General features: G+C 34.4%; 1 protein-coding gene across 14 annotated transcripts in view; it reads left to right on the plus strand.

Annotated features, from left to right (window-relative positions):
- VPS54 (VPS54 subunit of GARP complex) overlaps positions 1–18151 on the plus strand; it is a 101157-nt gene that overhangs the window by 44298 nt on the left and 38708 nt on the right. For all 14 annotated transcript variants that reach the window (XM_081588341.1, XM_081588355.1, XM_081588348.1 and 11 more), the window contains 4 exons: positions 6491–6617; positions 7552–7659; positions 9506–9561; positions 12685–12781. In XM_081588341.1, the coding sequence (XP_081444467.1) occupies positions 6491–6617; positions 7552–7659; positions 9506–9561; positions 12685–12781 (388 nt within the window). The remainder of the gene's footprint in view (positions 1–6490; positions 6618–7551; positions 7660–9505; positions 9562–12684; positions 12782–18151) is intronic.

Genomic DNA, 18151 nt, shown 5'->3' on the forward strand with positions numbered 1-18151 from the left:
ATTGATGTTATTTGACTCCACTTCCCATTCCAAAAACCCCTCTGAGATAATCTTGCCTCATTTTAATAGATAAGAAAGATAAAGCATTGAAAATCTTAGATAACTTGTTGCAAGTTATACAAATAACTTGCTCCAAGTCATAGAGCACATTATAAAACAGTAGAGTCAAAATTCAGTCAAGATCTCATTGGGCCCAAGAGTTATGTATACTTTTTAATATATTTCATTGAGGTTTTATAGGATCTCAAATAGATCACTCTGAACATCAGTGCTAATTTTCTAGTGCAAGAGGTGTTAAACTGTGGGTAATTAACAGATTTGCTGAGCGAGAAACCTACCATAGTAATAGAATTTAGGATAAAAATTAATGCAACTAGTTTTTCTAGTTGTTTGCCTTCTTCTTTTTCTTTTTGAAAGAAAAGGTGGAAAACATCCAGAGTTAATTACAGATTCCAGCTTACTGTAATATGATTTTATTGATCAGAGAGGCCACCTTAGGATTCCACTTAAGGGATTTTTATTGTTGGAAATATTAAAAAATATTTAATATCTTGTTTGCTCCTGATATGGTCTTCCATAATTTAGATTTTCAAAACATTATAATATGAAAACATCCACATTGTATGCTCTGAGATGAAGTCAAAGCAACAAAATTTCTGCAATTTGATGAAAATAGTATTACTGTTGGGTTTATTGATATGTAAGTTTTTCTGATAAAAGCAGCACAAAAGTCATTGTGAACCCATAGCTTAGTAGAAGAGCTGAATTCGTGTACAAATTGAGGTATATTAAAGTAGCAAGTATTAGAATTGCTCTGATTTATTTAGCTGGATATACAGACCTGTGTATGTTTTTAGAAAGTTATTTTTAGTTATTTGTCATTTCAGTATATTTCTTTCATCACTCTTAATTACTGCATGTGATTATTAGGATGTTGTTGTTGCTTTTGTTGTTCAGTCATGTCCAACTCTGTGATCTCATGGACTGCATCATGCCAGGCTCTTCTGTCTTCCACTGTCTCCTGGAGTTTGCTCAAATTCATGTCCATTAAGTTGGTGATGCTATCTAACCATCTCATCCTCTGCTGCCCACTTCTTCTCATACTTTTAAAATGAACTGTTAACAGATCTATTAAATATTTTTGGTAAGGTTAATAATGTTCAGTATAATTGCATCTATTGTTAAAGTAGTCAAAAATATTGTAAACACAGAGCAAGGACGAAAAGGTGAATCTTAGAAAACCTTATAATTCTAGTAGAAGTTTTGTTTAAGGGTTCACTTAAATCTTTTAATATATGTTATCTTATACCTGTGAGTACATAATAAATATTATTTGATACTAGTATTGAAATTCATATCTGTTCTTCTTTATTTATCAGACTTTAAAAAATTACTTTAAGATGCATAAAAATGAAAGTACTCAGTTATTTTCAATAGTATCTGAGGTTGAATACTGCTAAGTCGCTTCAGTTGTGTCCGACTCTGTGCGACCCCACAGACGGCAGCCCACCAGGCTCCGCCGTCCCTGGGATTCTCCAGGCAAGAATACTGGAGTGGGTTGCCATTTCCTCTCCAGTGCATGAAAGGGAAAAGTGAAAGTGAAGTCACTCAGTCGTGTCTGACTCTTCGCGACCTCATGGACTGTAGCCTACCAGGCTCCTCCGTCCATGGGATTTTCCAGGCAAGAGTACTGGAGTGGGGTGCCATTGCCTTCTCCCTGAGGTTGAATAGAACCTCACATTTAAATTATTATGCTGAATATCACTAGATACAGTCCTGTGGACTTCCTACCATAATTATTTGTTGGGATTTGCTGAGGACTGCTTATACCTGAAGGTAACGCATACTTGAGTGGTAACCTCTAGTCTACATTCAAAAGAAATTTATGATCTTTATAAAAATTGGTTGAGAACCAAGCATTGTTAAAGTTCCATGTGGATTTATATTCTACCCTATTACTACTTGTTAAAAAGCTTATTGAAAACTGAAACATACACAAAAATAGAGGAAATTATATGAAGAGAGTTGTATGAAGCTGGGTAAACTGCATATCACCTGCAAATTATCAACTCATGGCCAACTTTGTTTTCTCCATATTCCTCCTCTACTCTTGGATTATTTTGAAACAAATCCAAAATATCATTTCATTTCATCCATAAGTATTTCATTATATATCTTAGCAAGATAAGGATCTTTAAAAATATAATTCTAATATCATTTATAGTTTCAAATAGCTAGTCAGTGTTCAAATTTTCCAACTTCTCGAAATTCTTATCATAGTGTATTTGTTGAAATAGGTCCAAAATATAACTATATATTACAATTGGTTGATATATTTCAAGTGTCTTTTGATATACTTTTCTCCACTCTTCTCATTTTTCCCCTTTCAAAATATTTATTGAAGAAATTAAATTATCTTTGTAGTGCTTCTCACAGTCTGGATTTTGCCAACTTTATCCACATGGTTTATTAACAGGTTTCCTTTTGCCTATATTTTCTCTAAACTTGTAGTTAGATTTAAAGGCTTGATCAGGTTTAAGTTTTTCTTAGAAATTATATATCTGGTTGTCTCTTTTTATGATATTAGCAGCCATTTGATGATCATTGCCTAGATTTATCATCTCATTGTAGGTTGCAAATCATGATATTCTAATTCTAAACTTCCTTATTCATTTATTAATGGAATATTTCTGTAAAGCCATATTTCTCCATAACAATTATTTGGTAATTCTGAAGGACAGTTCTTATAAGGATAGGCAGGATAAATTCTAGGTTCTTTTCCTTTATCTGGCAGTTTTTGAAATAATTAATTGAAAGTCTAGCATCTTCCAAATGTTTTATAAGCACATGGTTTTATATATGTTTGAAGTATTGCGTTTTTTGTCTTTTTTTAAACTTTATTTATTGTCTGTGCTGAGTCTTTGTTACTGAGTGGGCTTTCTCTGGTTGTGAGCGGGGACTACTCTTCGTTGTGGTATGTGAGCTTCTCATTGCGGTGGCTTCTCTTTTGAAGCACAGGATCTAGGTAGGACTCATGGGCTTCAGTAGCTGTTGCTCCTGGGCTCTAGAGCACAGGCTCATAGTTGTGGCTTATGGGCTTAGTTCTTCTGTGGCATGTGGGATCCTCCTGGATCAGGGATTAAACCCATGTCTCCTGCACTGGCAGGAGGGTCCTTTACCACTGAGACACCAAGGAAGCCCCAAGTTTTTTGCTTTTAAAAATTTTCATTGGTATTCATTTTGTTCTTTTATAGGAACCTCCTCAAATCCTTTTGATTCTTTGAGTAGTTGTTGATGGTTTTCTTACTTCAATTTATGACGGGATATTATCTTACACTTTTTCTGTTCCAGATTTGCAAACTGCCGTTTCTCTAAGGAGCCCTAGTTTCTTTTAGTAGGAAATGGTACTTAGAAATTATAGTCTAGGTACCAGAGGTGTTCCTTGCTACACCTCTGGTCAAAGGCTGATTGGTCATGGTCTCCAAGGCTTTTTAGTGGGTAGAGCTAGAAAATAAAATTTCCTTTTTAAAGAAAAAATATGAGTTTGTTCTAGGAATGTTCCAGGATAGTTCCACTGTGTACTGATAAATTAGGACTGTAGAGTTTTTGTTTCTTCAGCTTTGCATATATATTTACCTTTCCAGCAGGCTGAAAACTGTGGTTCCTAATGACACCGACATAATTACTCATTTGTTTTATCCAACAATATACATAGAATTGGGCTTCCCAGGTAATGCTAGTGGTAAAGAATCCACCTGCCAATGTAGGGGATGTAAGAGATGCAGGTTTGATCCCTGAGTTTGAAAGATGCCCTGGAGGAGGGCATGGCAACCCACTCCGGTATTCTTGCCTGGAGAATCCCACGGACAGAGGAGCCTGGAGGGCTACAGTCCATAGGGTCGCAGAGTTGGACACGACTGAAGTGACTTAGCACACAGATACATAGAGTCCTCTCAGAACTAACAATATTATTACTACAAACACATAGGATTTCTTTTTCTTAAGATGTATCCCTTGTGGGATGAATGAATGAATTATTATGTTTTTAAGTCACTTGAAATAATTTCCTCTTTTGTTGATTTGCCTCTAGTTTGATACTTAGTTAAGTTCATTTATTTCATTTGCTTTTGATATTTAAGGGTTGCTGTTTTTAGGTGTAACATTGTTTTACAACTATGTTAAGTGGTTACATGGTTCCAAAGTCAAATCTATGAAAGAGAAGATAATTCAGAGAAATTTAACTTATGTCTTGGTCCCTTCCTCTCTGTCTACTCCTGTTAGTCATCATTTTAAAAAGTTTTAGTTTATATTTATCCATCTATCTGTCCTTCGTCTTAGATAAGCAATGGCATACTGTACATAGTTTTCTCTACCTTACTGTTTTTACCTTACATCTACCCTGTAGATCCGGAGAAGGCAATGGCACCCCACTCCAGTACTCTTGCCTGGAAAATCCCATGGACAGAGGAGCCTGGTAGGCTGCAGTCCATGGGATCGCTAAGAGTCGGACAAGACTGAGCGACTTCACTTTCACTTTTCACTTTCATGCATTGCAGAAGGAAATGGCAACCCACTCCAGTGTTCTTGCCTGGAGAATCCCAGGGACGGGGAAGCCTAGTGGGCTGCCGTCTATGGGGTCGCACAGAGTCGGACACGACTGAAGTGACTTAGCAGCAGCACCCTGTAGATCATGCTATAGTACACATTCTCAATGGAGAATATCACCTCAGGGAGGGGAAATTGGTTCTTGAAGGGTGAAAAAAAAGTCTTGAATTTTACAATGGTTAGTTGTGCTCCAAAGGCCATGGTACCTAAATGGATATACAGTATATCTGTGATATTAAAATTTCATGGGGTATGATTAGGAATAAAAATGTCTAAAAGGATGTTTTGGGGAGGCAGTAATGACAAAAAGGTTGAGAAACTACTCTGTAGCACTATATAGTATATTAATTGCAGATTAATAGGGTCTTGCAGATTATGTTTTGCAGATATATAGGGTCTATTATGATACAACTAGCCTTCTGTTCGTCAACATTTAGGTTGTTTCCATTCCTTTGCCATTATTAACAGTGCTGCAATGAATGTACATTCTTTTGTATTTGTACCTGTATATTTTTGAGACAGATTCTGAGAGTGAGATTCCTGGGTCAAAGGCTAATTGCCTATGTAATTTTGCAGGACACTGTCAAACTCCTTTTATGGTCGTATTTTAGTTTATAATAGTGGATATGTTCTAAATTAGTTCATGATGAGATGTCAGCATTTATGAGAACCTTATTAGACTTCTAATTAGCTGTAAGAAATATAATTTTCATATTACAAAATGCAAACTTATATTATTTCACTCATCAGACTTACCATATGTTGTTCATAAACAAAAAGCAGTGGATTTGTCTAAAAGGCCACATGCTTTAGACTAATTTTTTAAAATGTGCTGTATCTATCTGGTCATAGTCAGGACAGTTGCTGACACTGAGTTTGTTTTTCAAGTAAATGTAGCATAAGATTTTTAAATGTTTTTTATTTAATTATAAAAGTTTACATTTAAGAGAAATTTCACTTAAGTTTTGAAATGCTTTGTACCAATTAGATTACCTGATTTTCTTCAACTCATTGTTTTCATGAAACTATTTGATTGTATGGCAAAAACCCCTTTGGATATGAGGATATTCATCCTTAGTTCCCTTCAGAGCAGGGATTAACTACATGGAACCCTTCTTGTCATTTGGACCATACGTGTTCTTTCCAGGGAAAAGGTTTCACATTTTTTTTAGTAATACTTCCCCTTATCACCCCCCCAACTCTGCTCAAGTTAGAGTCCCTCTCACTTTAACCCTAATTAGGATCTGCAAATATTAAAGAAATAGGTTCAAAAGGAACATGATATTTTATGAGAAAAAGTTCCAGGGATAGATTGTAGCTCAGTATTTTTATTTTTTCAGTCTTGTATCCTGATGACTTTCAGTTTAATGGCCTGAGGGATACTGCATAGTAACTCAAACTGATTGTGACAGAGATTAATTGAATCAGTCTCTCCCTATAGTTCTTCAGATACTTATATGTACACAGAACAGGGCAAGGTACACAGTATGTGCTTGTATTTATTGCATAAGTAAATGACTGAGGAGCTACTGACATTTATATTCAGTAAGTGGTTAATGAGGAAAGGACTTTAGAATATCTGATTATTTTGTCTGTGCAAAGAAGACTTAAAAAAAACAGTCATGAAGTTTTGTAGAACCAGGTTTCCTATCGCATATTTAACTGTTTGGAGGTTAAAGATATAAGGGAAAAATAGAATTTGGGAGACAACATGAAACTGTTACAGTTATTTTTGTTAAGTTAAAGGACTTCATTTTATTAAAGCATCACCTTGTTGCACAAGTACTGTCAGCTAGAAAAGTTTTGCTGCCTTATTGATCCCTTGATCATGGAGTAAATTTGGGTTTTTAGTAAATGTAGATAACATTTCCCTCTTCCTTTGTAGGCATTTGGGATCACAGCTTTGTGAATTAGAAAAACTGATAGATAAAATGATGATTGCAGAATTTTCTACTTATTCTCACAGTGACTTAAATAGACCATTGGAAGATGACTGTCAAATTTTAGAAGAGGTATGTCCTTTGAACTCTAGAATGAAATTGATCTCATTGCTTAGTGTTATTTCCTAACAGCCTTAGTATAGAACATTCTTCTTAGGTTATAGTGGGCAAAATTATCTTCAGTATCAATCTGTGTGAGACCTATGAAATCTTTCACTATCTGATTTTAGAAAGCACCGTACTTGTTTATTAACCTTTGAAATTAGAGAATAAATAATTTTATAGCTTAATTAGAAATGGAAATTAAAATAAAATCTTTATATAGCTTATAACTCAAGTTCCAAATGTAGATATAGGATGATTAACTTATATCCTTGTGTATGCATGTAGTGGAGTGTGTCTTATATAAAAAGTGGTTGTTATTGTATGGTATTTTACCTGTCATTCACATTCCCTGAGCACCTGTTATGAACATGTTTTATGCATGTGCATGCACAAATGCATCATATTTGATAATTTATCTGGTAACTTCTTAATGCTGATTATTGCCAAGAACTATTAATAGTAAAGAATCCAAAAAGCCCTGATAGCAGTCTAATCAGTTAAAGAGATTTTTGTGTTAGCAGTTAATTCTCCACAAATAATCCAGGTCATCATTCCAATGTTGTAGACCACTAATTTAAAAGCACAGGGCTTATAGAGTATTTATTAGTCATCGGGGTTTGAGAAGAATACTTTCTAGCTTCTTATTGAAACTAGACTAAAATATATTGTTCTGCCCCCAAGCTAGCTTCATTTGATCCACTGTAGTAGGATGGGATTTGCCTCTTTTAGAATAATGACTGCAAAAATCTGAAGACAAGATAGCTTTGGAAAGGGTTTTTTAAGGCTTTTAGAAAATATCATATGCAATATAGAGATTTCAGGGTTAAGTGATTATTTCTGCTTCTAAGTGAGATTATTTTGTACTTAAATTATGACATTGTATACCCTTTTGTTTCAATAGGAAAGACTAATCTCTCTTGTATTTGGACTTTTAAAACAAAGAAAACTTAATTTTTTAGAAATATATAGTGAAGAAATGATTATTACAGCAAAGAATATCATTAAACAGGTAATTGTACTTTTTTATTTTATAAATTTTGGTCTAGAATCTTTTATGAAGTTTATTTTTACATGATCTTGTAATAATATATGCAATATCATAATATTTTCTCATTTATTTAAAAATTTTAAATATAGAAAACTAGAATAAAGAAAAATATAGCCCAGCTAGTCAAAAAGGTTATCATTTGACTGTTTAAAAGTGTAAGTTGTTACTGGTGTTTTTCATTGGTGCTGTCATACTGTATATATAATTTTGAATTGTACAGATATTTCAGTTTGAATCGTAACATAAACATATCCTCATAGGCCTTCAGAAAGATCGCTTTTAAAGGTTATATAAAATTCCATCAGCATCCTGTTACTTAAACCTCTTTAACCTTTCCTCTGTGTTAAATATTTAGGGCATTTTCTGTTTGGTAGTATAAAGATCACTGTGACAAACAACTTTGGTATAAAGTTTTGTTTGTTTAGTTTTTTCATATTTAAGACTTTTTTTTTATAACTGATTCCTGAAGTAGAATTGTTGGTCAGAGAGTGAAAAGTATTCTTAAACTGTTTGATGCATGGAGTTGAATTGCTTTTTTTTTTTTAACTAAAAAAGATTTTACCAAAAGTATATACTTACACCAGCATTTCTTCTTACCCTGAACTCGAAGAAATTATCATTGTAAACTAAAATCTATTGGTTTTTTTTTTTAGTATTCTCTGATTTTTGTTTTGACTTTTCAAATAAATCTCATTCACTGAACTTTAGTTTTTCTGTATTTGAAAAAGAACAATTTTGAATGTATTTGTTAGGCGTAACTGATCATCGTCGTTAGATTAAATGTACATTTTTTAGTTTTTAGTGTTTAAATAAAACAAGCAAGAACTAAATATACACATATCTTATGATTTAGCAATTCTATTTCTAGGTAATTTACCCATCAGAAATTTGTACATAGACCACCAAAACAGCACAAGCATTTCATGGCAGCATATTTGCAATAAAAAAAAAGAACTGGAAAAACCCCAATTTTTTCATCAGTAGGAAAAGTAAATAAAATTGTAGCATATTTACATCACTGAATACTATAACAGCAATGAGAATGAATAAATTACATAGAACAAACAACATGGATATTCACATACATAGTGTGGAGCCAAGGAAGCCAGACATAGAAGAGTACACACTGTATGATTCCACTGACCTAAAAATTCAAACATGGGCAAAATTAGTCTATGATGTTAGAAATCAGGATAGTAATGTCTTTGGGGAGGAAGTAGTGACCAGGAGAGGAATAAGAGAGGGGATGACTGGTAATGTTCAATTTCATAATCTGAGTTCTGTTTAAATAGGTGTACTCCACTTGTAAAAAATACTGAGCTATAAATATAATTTGTTCAGTTTTCTGTATGTATATTTTAAACAGTTTTTAAAAACTGCTGTTTTAATTGCTAGACTTATCTAAGTCTGAGCATTTATTTTTTTAAAACTTTAAACTTCTGCATATATTATGAGGAAGTGTGACCTCCAAAGTGAATTTCTTTTGGAATTTTAGTATGAGGCTTAAAGCATGTTCCTAAGAATTATAGTTCTATGGGGATTTTTTGTGTGCATATGTTGTATGTTTGTTTATGTGTGTAACTTTGAACAGTTTTAAACAGTAGGAAATTTTAATTAGTACAGTTTAAGAATTCCCTGGAATAATTATTTAATAGGGTAAGGGTACTGCTTCAATTTGTAAGAGACAAGAGAGAGGTTTGGTAAAATGATTATCATAGTCATTGAGGCCCTTATTAGTAAACAAATGAACATGTAGTACTTACAATTCTAAAGATGCTAATCAAATTTTTTTCCTTAAATTTTGCAGTGTGTGATTAATAAAGTTTCACAAATAGAAGATATAGACACAGATGTTGTTTTGAAGTAAGTATAAATATTAAGTTGGGGTTACCAGTCAGGGAAAAGATAACACATTAGAATAAAGAGGATTTAGTTAAGGAATTATTTGCTAAAGTGTGGGCAGAGTATGGGAAAATCACAAGTGATAGTGCATTACCTTTAAGGGACAAAGAGAGCCGTTAATAGAATTCAGAAGAGAAAACAATGTAAGTAGTTAGAATAATCTTGTAGTTGGATTGGTGTTCAGTGGAGGGGACCAGTCATCCTGGGGTAACCACCCTGGGACAGAGATGGAACTATCAGCACCTTTCCTCCTTTCAGTCTTTTTAGGGCTCCTCACTGGCCAAGCCCACAGGCCAGCCTCCCACGGCTGAGAGAGGGTGGAGATGTACATAGATATGGAGGGTGAAAATTGAAGAAGAATAGCAGTGCTAAATTTGTTTAGCCATGTAATTAAAATGCAGTTAGCTTTGAGAAGTTTGAATGCATGATTTAGAATTGCCCATGTCTGTAATTCTTTGTTTTCCCTTGAAATTCCTATTCTTCTACTTTGAGAAAAATAGTGATAAGTATTTTATGACTAGGAATTCCTTGTTCATATACATATGTAAATTTTATTAACTGGTCTAAGATATGAATAGTAATATGGACAACTGTAAAACTTCTCTGGGTCAAGTTCATAGAATGAGGATTGTGGAATTTTAATTTGCACACTTACCTAGGGAAAGCTCAGGTTCAGAATTAGTTGAAGCAATCCTAATAAAGCAAGAATCACTAGTAGTTGGAAAAATTAAGTTATTGGACCTTTGCTAAAGGTCCTATATATATGGAGAGTCAGTTTTTAATTTTTTTCTTCCATATGGAATTTTCTTAACTTAGAGAACATCCTATATCTCAAATGTATAGGAGTACCTTTTGAGAATAAAGTCCTAAGTGTAGCACCATTAATTAAAAATTTAGAGTAATAAGTCATTGCAGTGCTCTGAAATATCTTTATGGAATTCTGTTTTTTATTTTAAAAGTTGATTGATGTCAGCTATAAAAATCTTGGCTATACTTTTATGTATTATACTAATATTTAGTATATGTATATGTGTATATATATATATATATATATAACATTCTAGATATAAATATTGGCTAATACATAGCATTTTTTTATTCACTGTGCATTGTCCTGAGTACTTATTGACTCATTTAATACTCACATCTACCATATGTGGTAGCTTCTATCACTTTTTCCATAGGGACTTCCTGGTGGCTCAGTAGTAAAAAATCTGCCTGTAATGCAGGAGACGTGGGTTCAATCCCTGGGTTGGGAAGATCCCCTGGAGAAGGAAATGGCAACCCACTCCAGTATTCTTGCCTGGAGAATCCCCATGGACAGAGTAGCCTGGCATGCTGTCATCCATGGGGTCGAAAAAGAGTTGGACATGACTGAGCGACTTTCACTCACTAAGTCACTTGGCCAGAGTCACACAACTAGTTAAGTGGCAGGGCTGTATCTTGAACCAAGACTCTGTGGCTCAAGAGCCCATACTCTTAGCCACTATGCCATGTTACCCTTCATATATAGAAAAGTACTTTAGTTTGTAGTTAGAAAAATAGGTTATTAAGTTTTTTAGGGGAGCTGTTATGTTTCTCATTTTTATTCCAGCATATATCTTTTCCACATTTAACCTAAATTAGTTTATTTCTCTATCCCTTTACAACGAATGATCACAAAGCATGTTCACGTGGAATTAATACATGATAAAGATGTCTTCAGTCAGTTCAGTTCAGTTCAGTCACTCAGTCGTGTCCGACTCTTTGCAACCCCATGAATCGCAGCACGCCAGGCCTCCCTGTCCATCACCAACTCCCGGAGTTTACCCAAACCCATCACGTCGGTGATGCCATCCAACCATCTCATACTCTGTCATCCTCTTCTCCTCCTGCCCGCAATCCTTCCCAGCATTAGGGTCTTTTCCAGTGAGTCAACTGTTCGCCTGAGGTGGCCAAAGTATTGGAGTTTCAGCTTCAGCATCAGTCCTTCCAATGAACACCCAGGACTGATCTCCTTTAGAATGGACTGGTTGGATCTCCTTGCAGTCCAAGGGACTCTCAAGAGTCTTCTCCAACACCACAGTTCAAAAGCATCAATTCTTCGGCACTCAGCTTTCTTCACCGTCCAACTCTGACATCCATACATGACCACTGGAAAAACCATAGCCTTGACTAGACGGACCTTTGTTGGCAAAGTAATGTCTCTGCTTTCAAATATGCTATCTGGGTTGGCCATAACCTTCCTTCCAAGGAGTAAGCGTCTTTTAATTTCATGGCTGCAATCACCATCAGCAGTGATTTTGGAGCCCCCCAAAATAAAGTCTGACACTGTTTCCGCATCTATTTCCCATGAAGTGATGGGACCCGATGCCATGATCTTAGTTTTCTGAATGTTGAGCTTTAAGCCAACTTTTTCACTCTCCTCTTTCACTTTCATCAAGAGCCTCTTTAGTTCTTCTTCACTTTCTGCCATAAGGGTGGGTGTCATCCGCATATCTGAGGTTATTGATATTTCTCCCGGCAATCTTGATTCCAGCTTGTGTTTCTTCCAGCCCAGCGTTTCTCGTGATGTACTCTGCATATAAGTTAAATAAGCAGGGTGACAATATACAGCCTTGACATACTCCTTTTCCTATTTGGAACCAGTCTGTTGTTCCATGTCCAGTTCTAACTGTTGCTTCCTGACCTGCATACAGGTTTCTCAGGAGACAGGTCAGATGGTCTGGTATTCCCATCTCTTTCAGAATTTTCCACAGTTTATTGTGATCCACACAGTCAAAGGCTTTGGCATAGTCAATAAAGCAGAAATAGATGTTTTTCTGAAACTCTCTTGCTTTTTCGATGATCCAGCAGATGTTGGCAATTTGATCTCTGGTTCCTCTGCCTTTTCTAAAACCAGCTTGAACATCTGGATGTCTTAGAGATATTTAAACAAAGAGTTGTTTAGTAATTGACTTCTTTATCTCTATTGTATAATTCTAGATTAAATTGCATTTTATTCTTTTGTTACTAGATAGTATTCAGTGTAGTTTCCTCCAACTTGTAGATGACATCATACTGTCCGCAAGACAGTCATTATTTATGTTTGAATTTTTTTTCTAGGCTTGCAGATCAGATGAGAATGTTGAATTTTCCTCAGTGGTTTGATTTACTAACGGATATTTTCTCCAAGTTTACAGTTTTCCTACAGAGAGTTAAGGTAAGCTATGTGATTTATCAGTTTGTCCAGAATATACCTAAAATTGTCAGCTTTCTAGACACAAAAATTTGAATAAAACAAAATTTTTTATTTTTGCAATTTTTCTAAAGGAGCTTTGTTTTAAATAAGATTTGAAGTGCTTCAGAGTATTTTGGTAACTTTTTTTTTATAATTCTGGATGATTTATTTCATTTTGAAATATGCTTACTTGGCATTAAATATTATACAGTAATATTTCCTTTTGTGATTTTGTTATGCTTGAATCTATCTAGATTATCTATAGTTAAAATATTGTGAAACAGTCAAAAATCTATCCCATAACACTTAAGTTTCCTAGGAATTTAATATTAATATTATGCTGATACCATAATATTTTTAACATACGATTCATATTTACATTACTCCACTAATGTTCTTTATTGCAGGTTTTTATTTCATTTTTAAACCTGGGATCCAATCATGTATCATGCATTACATTTAATTACTTTGTGGTCAAGCCAGTTAATTTTAATCCAATCATTATAAGGAAAAGAACATGTCACACAGCATTTTTCGGGAGAAAAGATGTCATAGACTATAATATATGTTTGTTGGGATTACCAGCATGTCATAACTGTTTTAATAAGACAGTCCATAGGAATTACTGAGTATAAGAGGCTGTTAGTGAAATGTGATATTCTTTGAATTATCAGGTGTCAATATTGCGTTTATGTTCTAGTCAAGATCCCTGGTACCTCCTGAGTTTCATATTAAAAATGATCCGGGGGACTTAGGTATTTATCTATAATATGACTTTCTTATTAAAATTGGGATGATGCTCTACATCACATATATAAGCTTTCTGGTTGAAATGGAAAAAGTTTTTATAAAATGTGATTCATTGCATTTAATTTAGACTCCTTCCAAAATGTTGACCTTATCTATTTATAGTGATAGATATCAAACCTGTATCTGTGAATTGTACAGTATAAGGCCATGTTTTCACTTTTTCTTACATTTCCATCATGACTTCATCACACACCTCTGGATATTATAGAACTCCTACATTGCATAATTGGAGTTGGCCAACTTTTTGCCAGTAATTTTTAAAATAGCCATCTTACTTTTAGATTCTGTATCAGTTAAACTAAGCCAAATTACTATTTAATGTATGTGCTGTATGAAAACAGTGATTTGTCCTAATTGTAGCTTCTCATTTTCACATTTAGGCCACTTAAACTAATATTGTTGTAAAACATCTTTGAAGATGATGTTTGATTTTTAAATACAGTAATTTTTCTTTAGAAAAGTTTGTGATTCATTCTAGGGCATGATTTCACTGAAACATAATATTAGAAACTTCATTTTTAATGAAGATTTTTAAGTAACTACAAATCGGAAAGAACTCTGATGTCTAACATAGAAATGGTAAAATTAGTTATGCCTAGTATACTCACTAGTACAGAATGTCATGCAGGCAAGGATTTTTAATGATTGAAGAAAATGCATACATTATAACATTAAGTGAAGAAGCAAGACAGAGACCTATTTATGTAGCATGCTCTTAGCTATGTTAAAAACTTTTTTTTTTTTTACCTCTTCATCTGCATAGACCAGAGACAGCTTGTCTTTTTGTGGTTATCTTTAGATAGTAGAATTATGTGTAATTTAAACTTGTTATTCATTCTTTTCTTTTTTCCTTAAGTTTTCTTCAAAAAGAGTCATTACATTTTTGTAATTGAAGTATAGTTGACTTACAGTGTTGTATTAGTTTCTGGTATACAGAAAAGTGATTCAGTTATTCAGTTACATGTATTCATTTTATAGTCTTTTCCATTATAGTTTATTACAGGATGTTGAATATAGTTCCCTATGCTATACAGTAGGACCACGGTTTACCTGTTTTATGTAGTTTGTATCTGCTAATCCCAGACTCCTAATTTATCCATCCCCTGCTCTGCCCTTTCTTAACCATGAGCTTGTTCTATGTCTGTGAGTCTATTTTTTCTTTGTAAATGAGTGTATTTGTATCTCTCTTTTTTTTTTTTGGATTCTACCTATAAGTGACATCGTGTGGTATGTGGTATTGTGTTTCTGTATTTAACTTACTTCACTTAGTATGATAATTTCTAGATCTATCCATGTTGCTGCATGGATGGATGGCATTTTTCATTCTTTTTATGGCTGAATAATATTCCATTGTGTATATTTACCACATCTTTTTACCATTATCTGTCAGTGAACATTTCCATGTCTTGGCTATTGTAAATAGTACTGCTATGAATATTGGGTTGCATACATCTCTTCTAATTAGAGTTTTCTCCAGATATATGCCCAGGAGTGGGATCATTGGATCATAGGATAACTCTATTTTTAGTTTTTTAAGGAACTTCCATACTGTTTTCCATAGTGGCTGTACCAATTTACATTCCCACCAATGGTGTCAGAAGGAACCTTTTTCTCCACATCCTCTCCAGCATTTATTATTTGTATACTTTTTGAAGATGGCCATTCTGATCAGTGTGAGGTGATACCTCATTGTGGTTATGGATAGTATTTCTCTAATAATTAGCAGTATCAAGCATCTTTTCATGTGCCTTTTGGCTGTCTGTGTGTCTTCTTTGGAGAACTGTCTAGATCTGCCCATTTTTTGATTTGGTGTTTTTTTTTTAATTTTTATTGACCTATATAAGCTGTTTGTGTATTTTGGAAATTAATTCCTTGTAGGTCACATCATTTTCAAATATTTTCTCCCAGTCTTTTCATTTTGTTTGTGGTTTCCTTTGCTGTGCAAAAGCTTTTAAGTTTAATTAGGTCCCATTTGTTTATTATTGTTTTTATTTCCATAACTCTAGGAGTCAGCTCCACAAAAATATTGCTGCAATTTATGTCAAAGAGCATTCTGCCTGTGTTTTCCTCTAGGAGTTTTATAGTATCTGGTCTTACATTTAGTTCTTTAATTAATTTTGAGTTTATTTTTGTAGATGGTGTTGGAGAGTGTTCTGATTTCATTATTTCACATGTAGCTTGTTTTCTTAGTACCACTTGTTGAAGAGATTGTCTTTTCTCCGTTGTATATTCTTGTATTCTTTATTGTAGATTAATTGACCACAAGTGTGTATGTTTATTTGGGGGCATTAATTGTATTTTGAATTTCTATTAGAATTTTTGTTTATTGTTTATACCCCATAGTTTAGAATGATTTGTATAGCTGAAAAAGAAAATAATCCTTAAATGCAGCTTGACAGTCTTTTCAAGAAATTTTTAACTCTTAGATTTTCAATTTGTTACATAGACGGTTCTGGACTATCATTTTAGAGACTTATCAATATGGTGACCAGATTATTTCATTCACTATTCTCAAGACTGGAAAAATTTATTTTAGTTGTTCTGGTATTTAAACATGGACTTAACTATAAATTGCTGCAGTAGGAAAGTTCAGAAAGTAAATTATGTACCTACTTTTTTTTTTAATGCATTTATTAGGTAGTTACTTTGTGCCAGGCACTCTTCTGAGCACTTTATTTTTATTATTATTATTTTGAAATTTTTTATTGGAGTATAGTTGCTTTACCCTACTGTTGAATCTGTTATGTGTTGTGAAATCTTCTGGCATTCTTAAACAAGAATGATTCTGGATTTGGAAAAAAAATAATCACAAACCTTTAAAACTTGTAGATATGGTGAAAACAGTGAAAAAGAACCTCTGAGAGAACAGCTAATACAATGTATGTAGAAAATTTATTGTGTTAGCTAAGATGTTGTCAGTTAAAAGTGGCAAAATGTTCAAATCAAACTAATTTAAACAATGTAAGAAATGTATTGGCTTGAGGAACTTAAAATAGTCTAAAAACGATAGACTTCAGTTTTGGTGTGGTCATTGTTTTCTTGATTAGTTGCACTGTTTTATTTCATTTCTACCTCCTCTTTTTTGACGTCACTTTTAAAGCAACTAACCTAATTATAGCAAAATGTCTATATATAACAGTTTCAGGTCTTCCACATTTGTATACTATTATACCTCCTAGAACAAGATTTTTTCTTCTTCAGTCATCAAATGAAAGTCCTTTGTTTTAATCCATTGGGCTAATTTAGGTCACATACCCAATCACTGTGGTCAAAAAATGCTATGCACTGGTTGGTTTGGGTCTGGATTTTCTTCTCATTTCTAATCCTATGACAAGGAGGTTGGGAGTATATTGGGTGTCTATGCAGGACTGAGCCTGAAACTGGAAGGTGGACTCAGTTTTGCATAGCTGTACTCCTATGGGGGAGGTGCAGATTAGTTGCTGGGGGAGAGAAAGACTATGTTTAATTTTTTTTAATGAGAAAATTTTTTAAGAAAGAAAATCACCAAGAGAGAAGAGATAAGGAAGAAGAAAGGCAGAAATGAGGATGGGAGAGGTAGCATATTAAAGATTAAGACAGCAGAGTACATCATGAAAAACTCTGGGCTGGAAGAAGCACAAGCTGGAATCAAGATTGCTGGGAGAAATATCAATAACCTCACACATGCAGATGACACCACCCTTATGGCAGAAAGTGAAGAAGAACTAAAAAGCCTCTTGATGAAAGTGAGAGAGGAGAGTGAAAAAGTTGGCTTAAAGCTCAATGTTCAGAAAACTGAGATCATGGCATCTGGTCCCATCACTTCATGGGAAATAGATGGGGAAACCGTGCAAACAGTGTCAGACTGTTTTGGGTTCCAGAATCACTGCAGATGATGACTGCAGCCATGAAATTAAAAGACGCTTACTTTTTGGAAGGAAGGTTATGACCAACCTGGACAGCATATTAAAAAGCAGAGACATTACTTTGCCAACAAAGGTCCGTCTAGTCAAGGCTATGGTTTTTCCAGTAGTCATGTATGGATGTGAGAGTTGGATTGTGAAAAAAGCTGAGCGCCGAAGAATTGATGCTTTTGAACTGTGGTGTTGGAGAAGACTCTTGAGAGTCCATTGGACTGCAAGAAGATCCAACCAGTCCATCCTAGAGGAGATCAGTCCTGGGTGTTCATTGGCAGGACTGATGTTGAAGCTGAAACTCCAATACTTTGGCCACCTCATGCAAAGAGTTGACTCATTGGAAAAGACCCTGATGCTGGGAAGAATTTGGGGCAGGAGAAGAAGGGGATGACAGAGGATGAGGTAGCTGGATGGCACTACTGACTCGATGGGCATGAGTTTGGGTAAACTCCGGGAGTTGGTGATGGACAAGGAGGCCTGGCGTGCTGTGATTCATGGGGTCGCAAAGAAGTGGACACGACTAAAAGACTGAACTGAACTGAAGGATTAAAAGCAGCAATGGAATAGTGTAGCAGGGAGCAGGTTTGTGACAATAGAGAAGTTACTGATGAGCAGAGAAGATATGCAGTATCCATAGACTTGAAGG

This window comes from Giraffa tippelskirchi, chromosome 4 (assembly GCF_054371585.1).
Source record: "Giraffa tippelskirchi isolate mGirTip1 chromosome 4, T2T-mGirTip1v1.2.pri, whole genome shotgun sequence".
NCBI classification, from domain to species: Eukaryota; Metazoa; Chordata; class Mammalia; order Artiodactyla; family Giraffidae; genus Giraffa; species Giraffa tippelskirchi.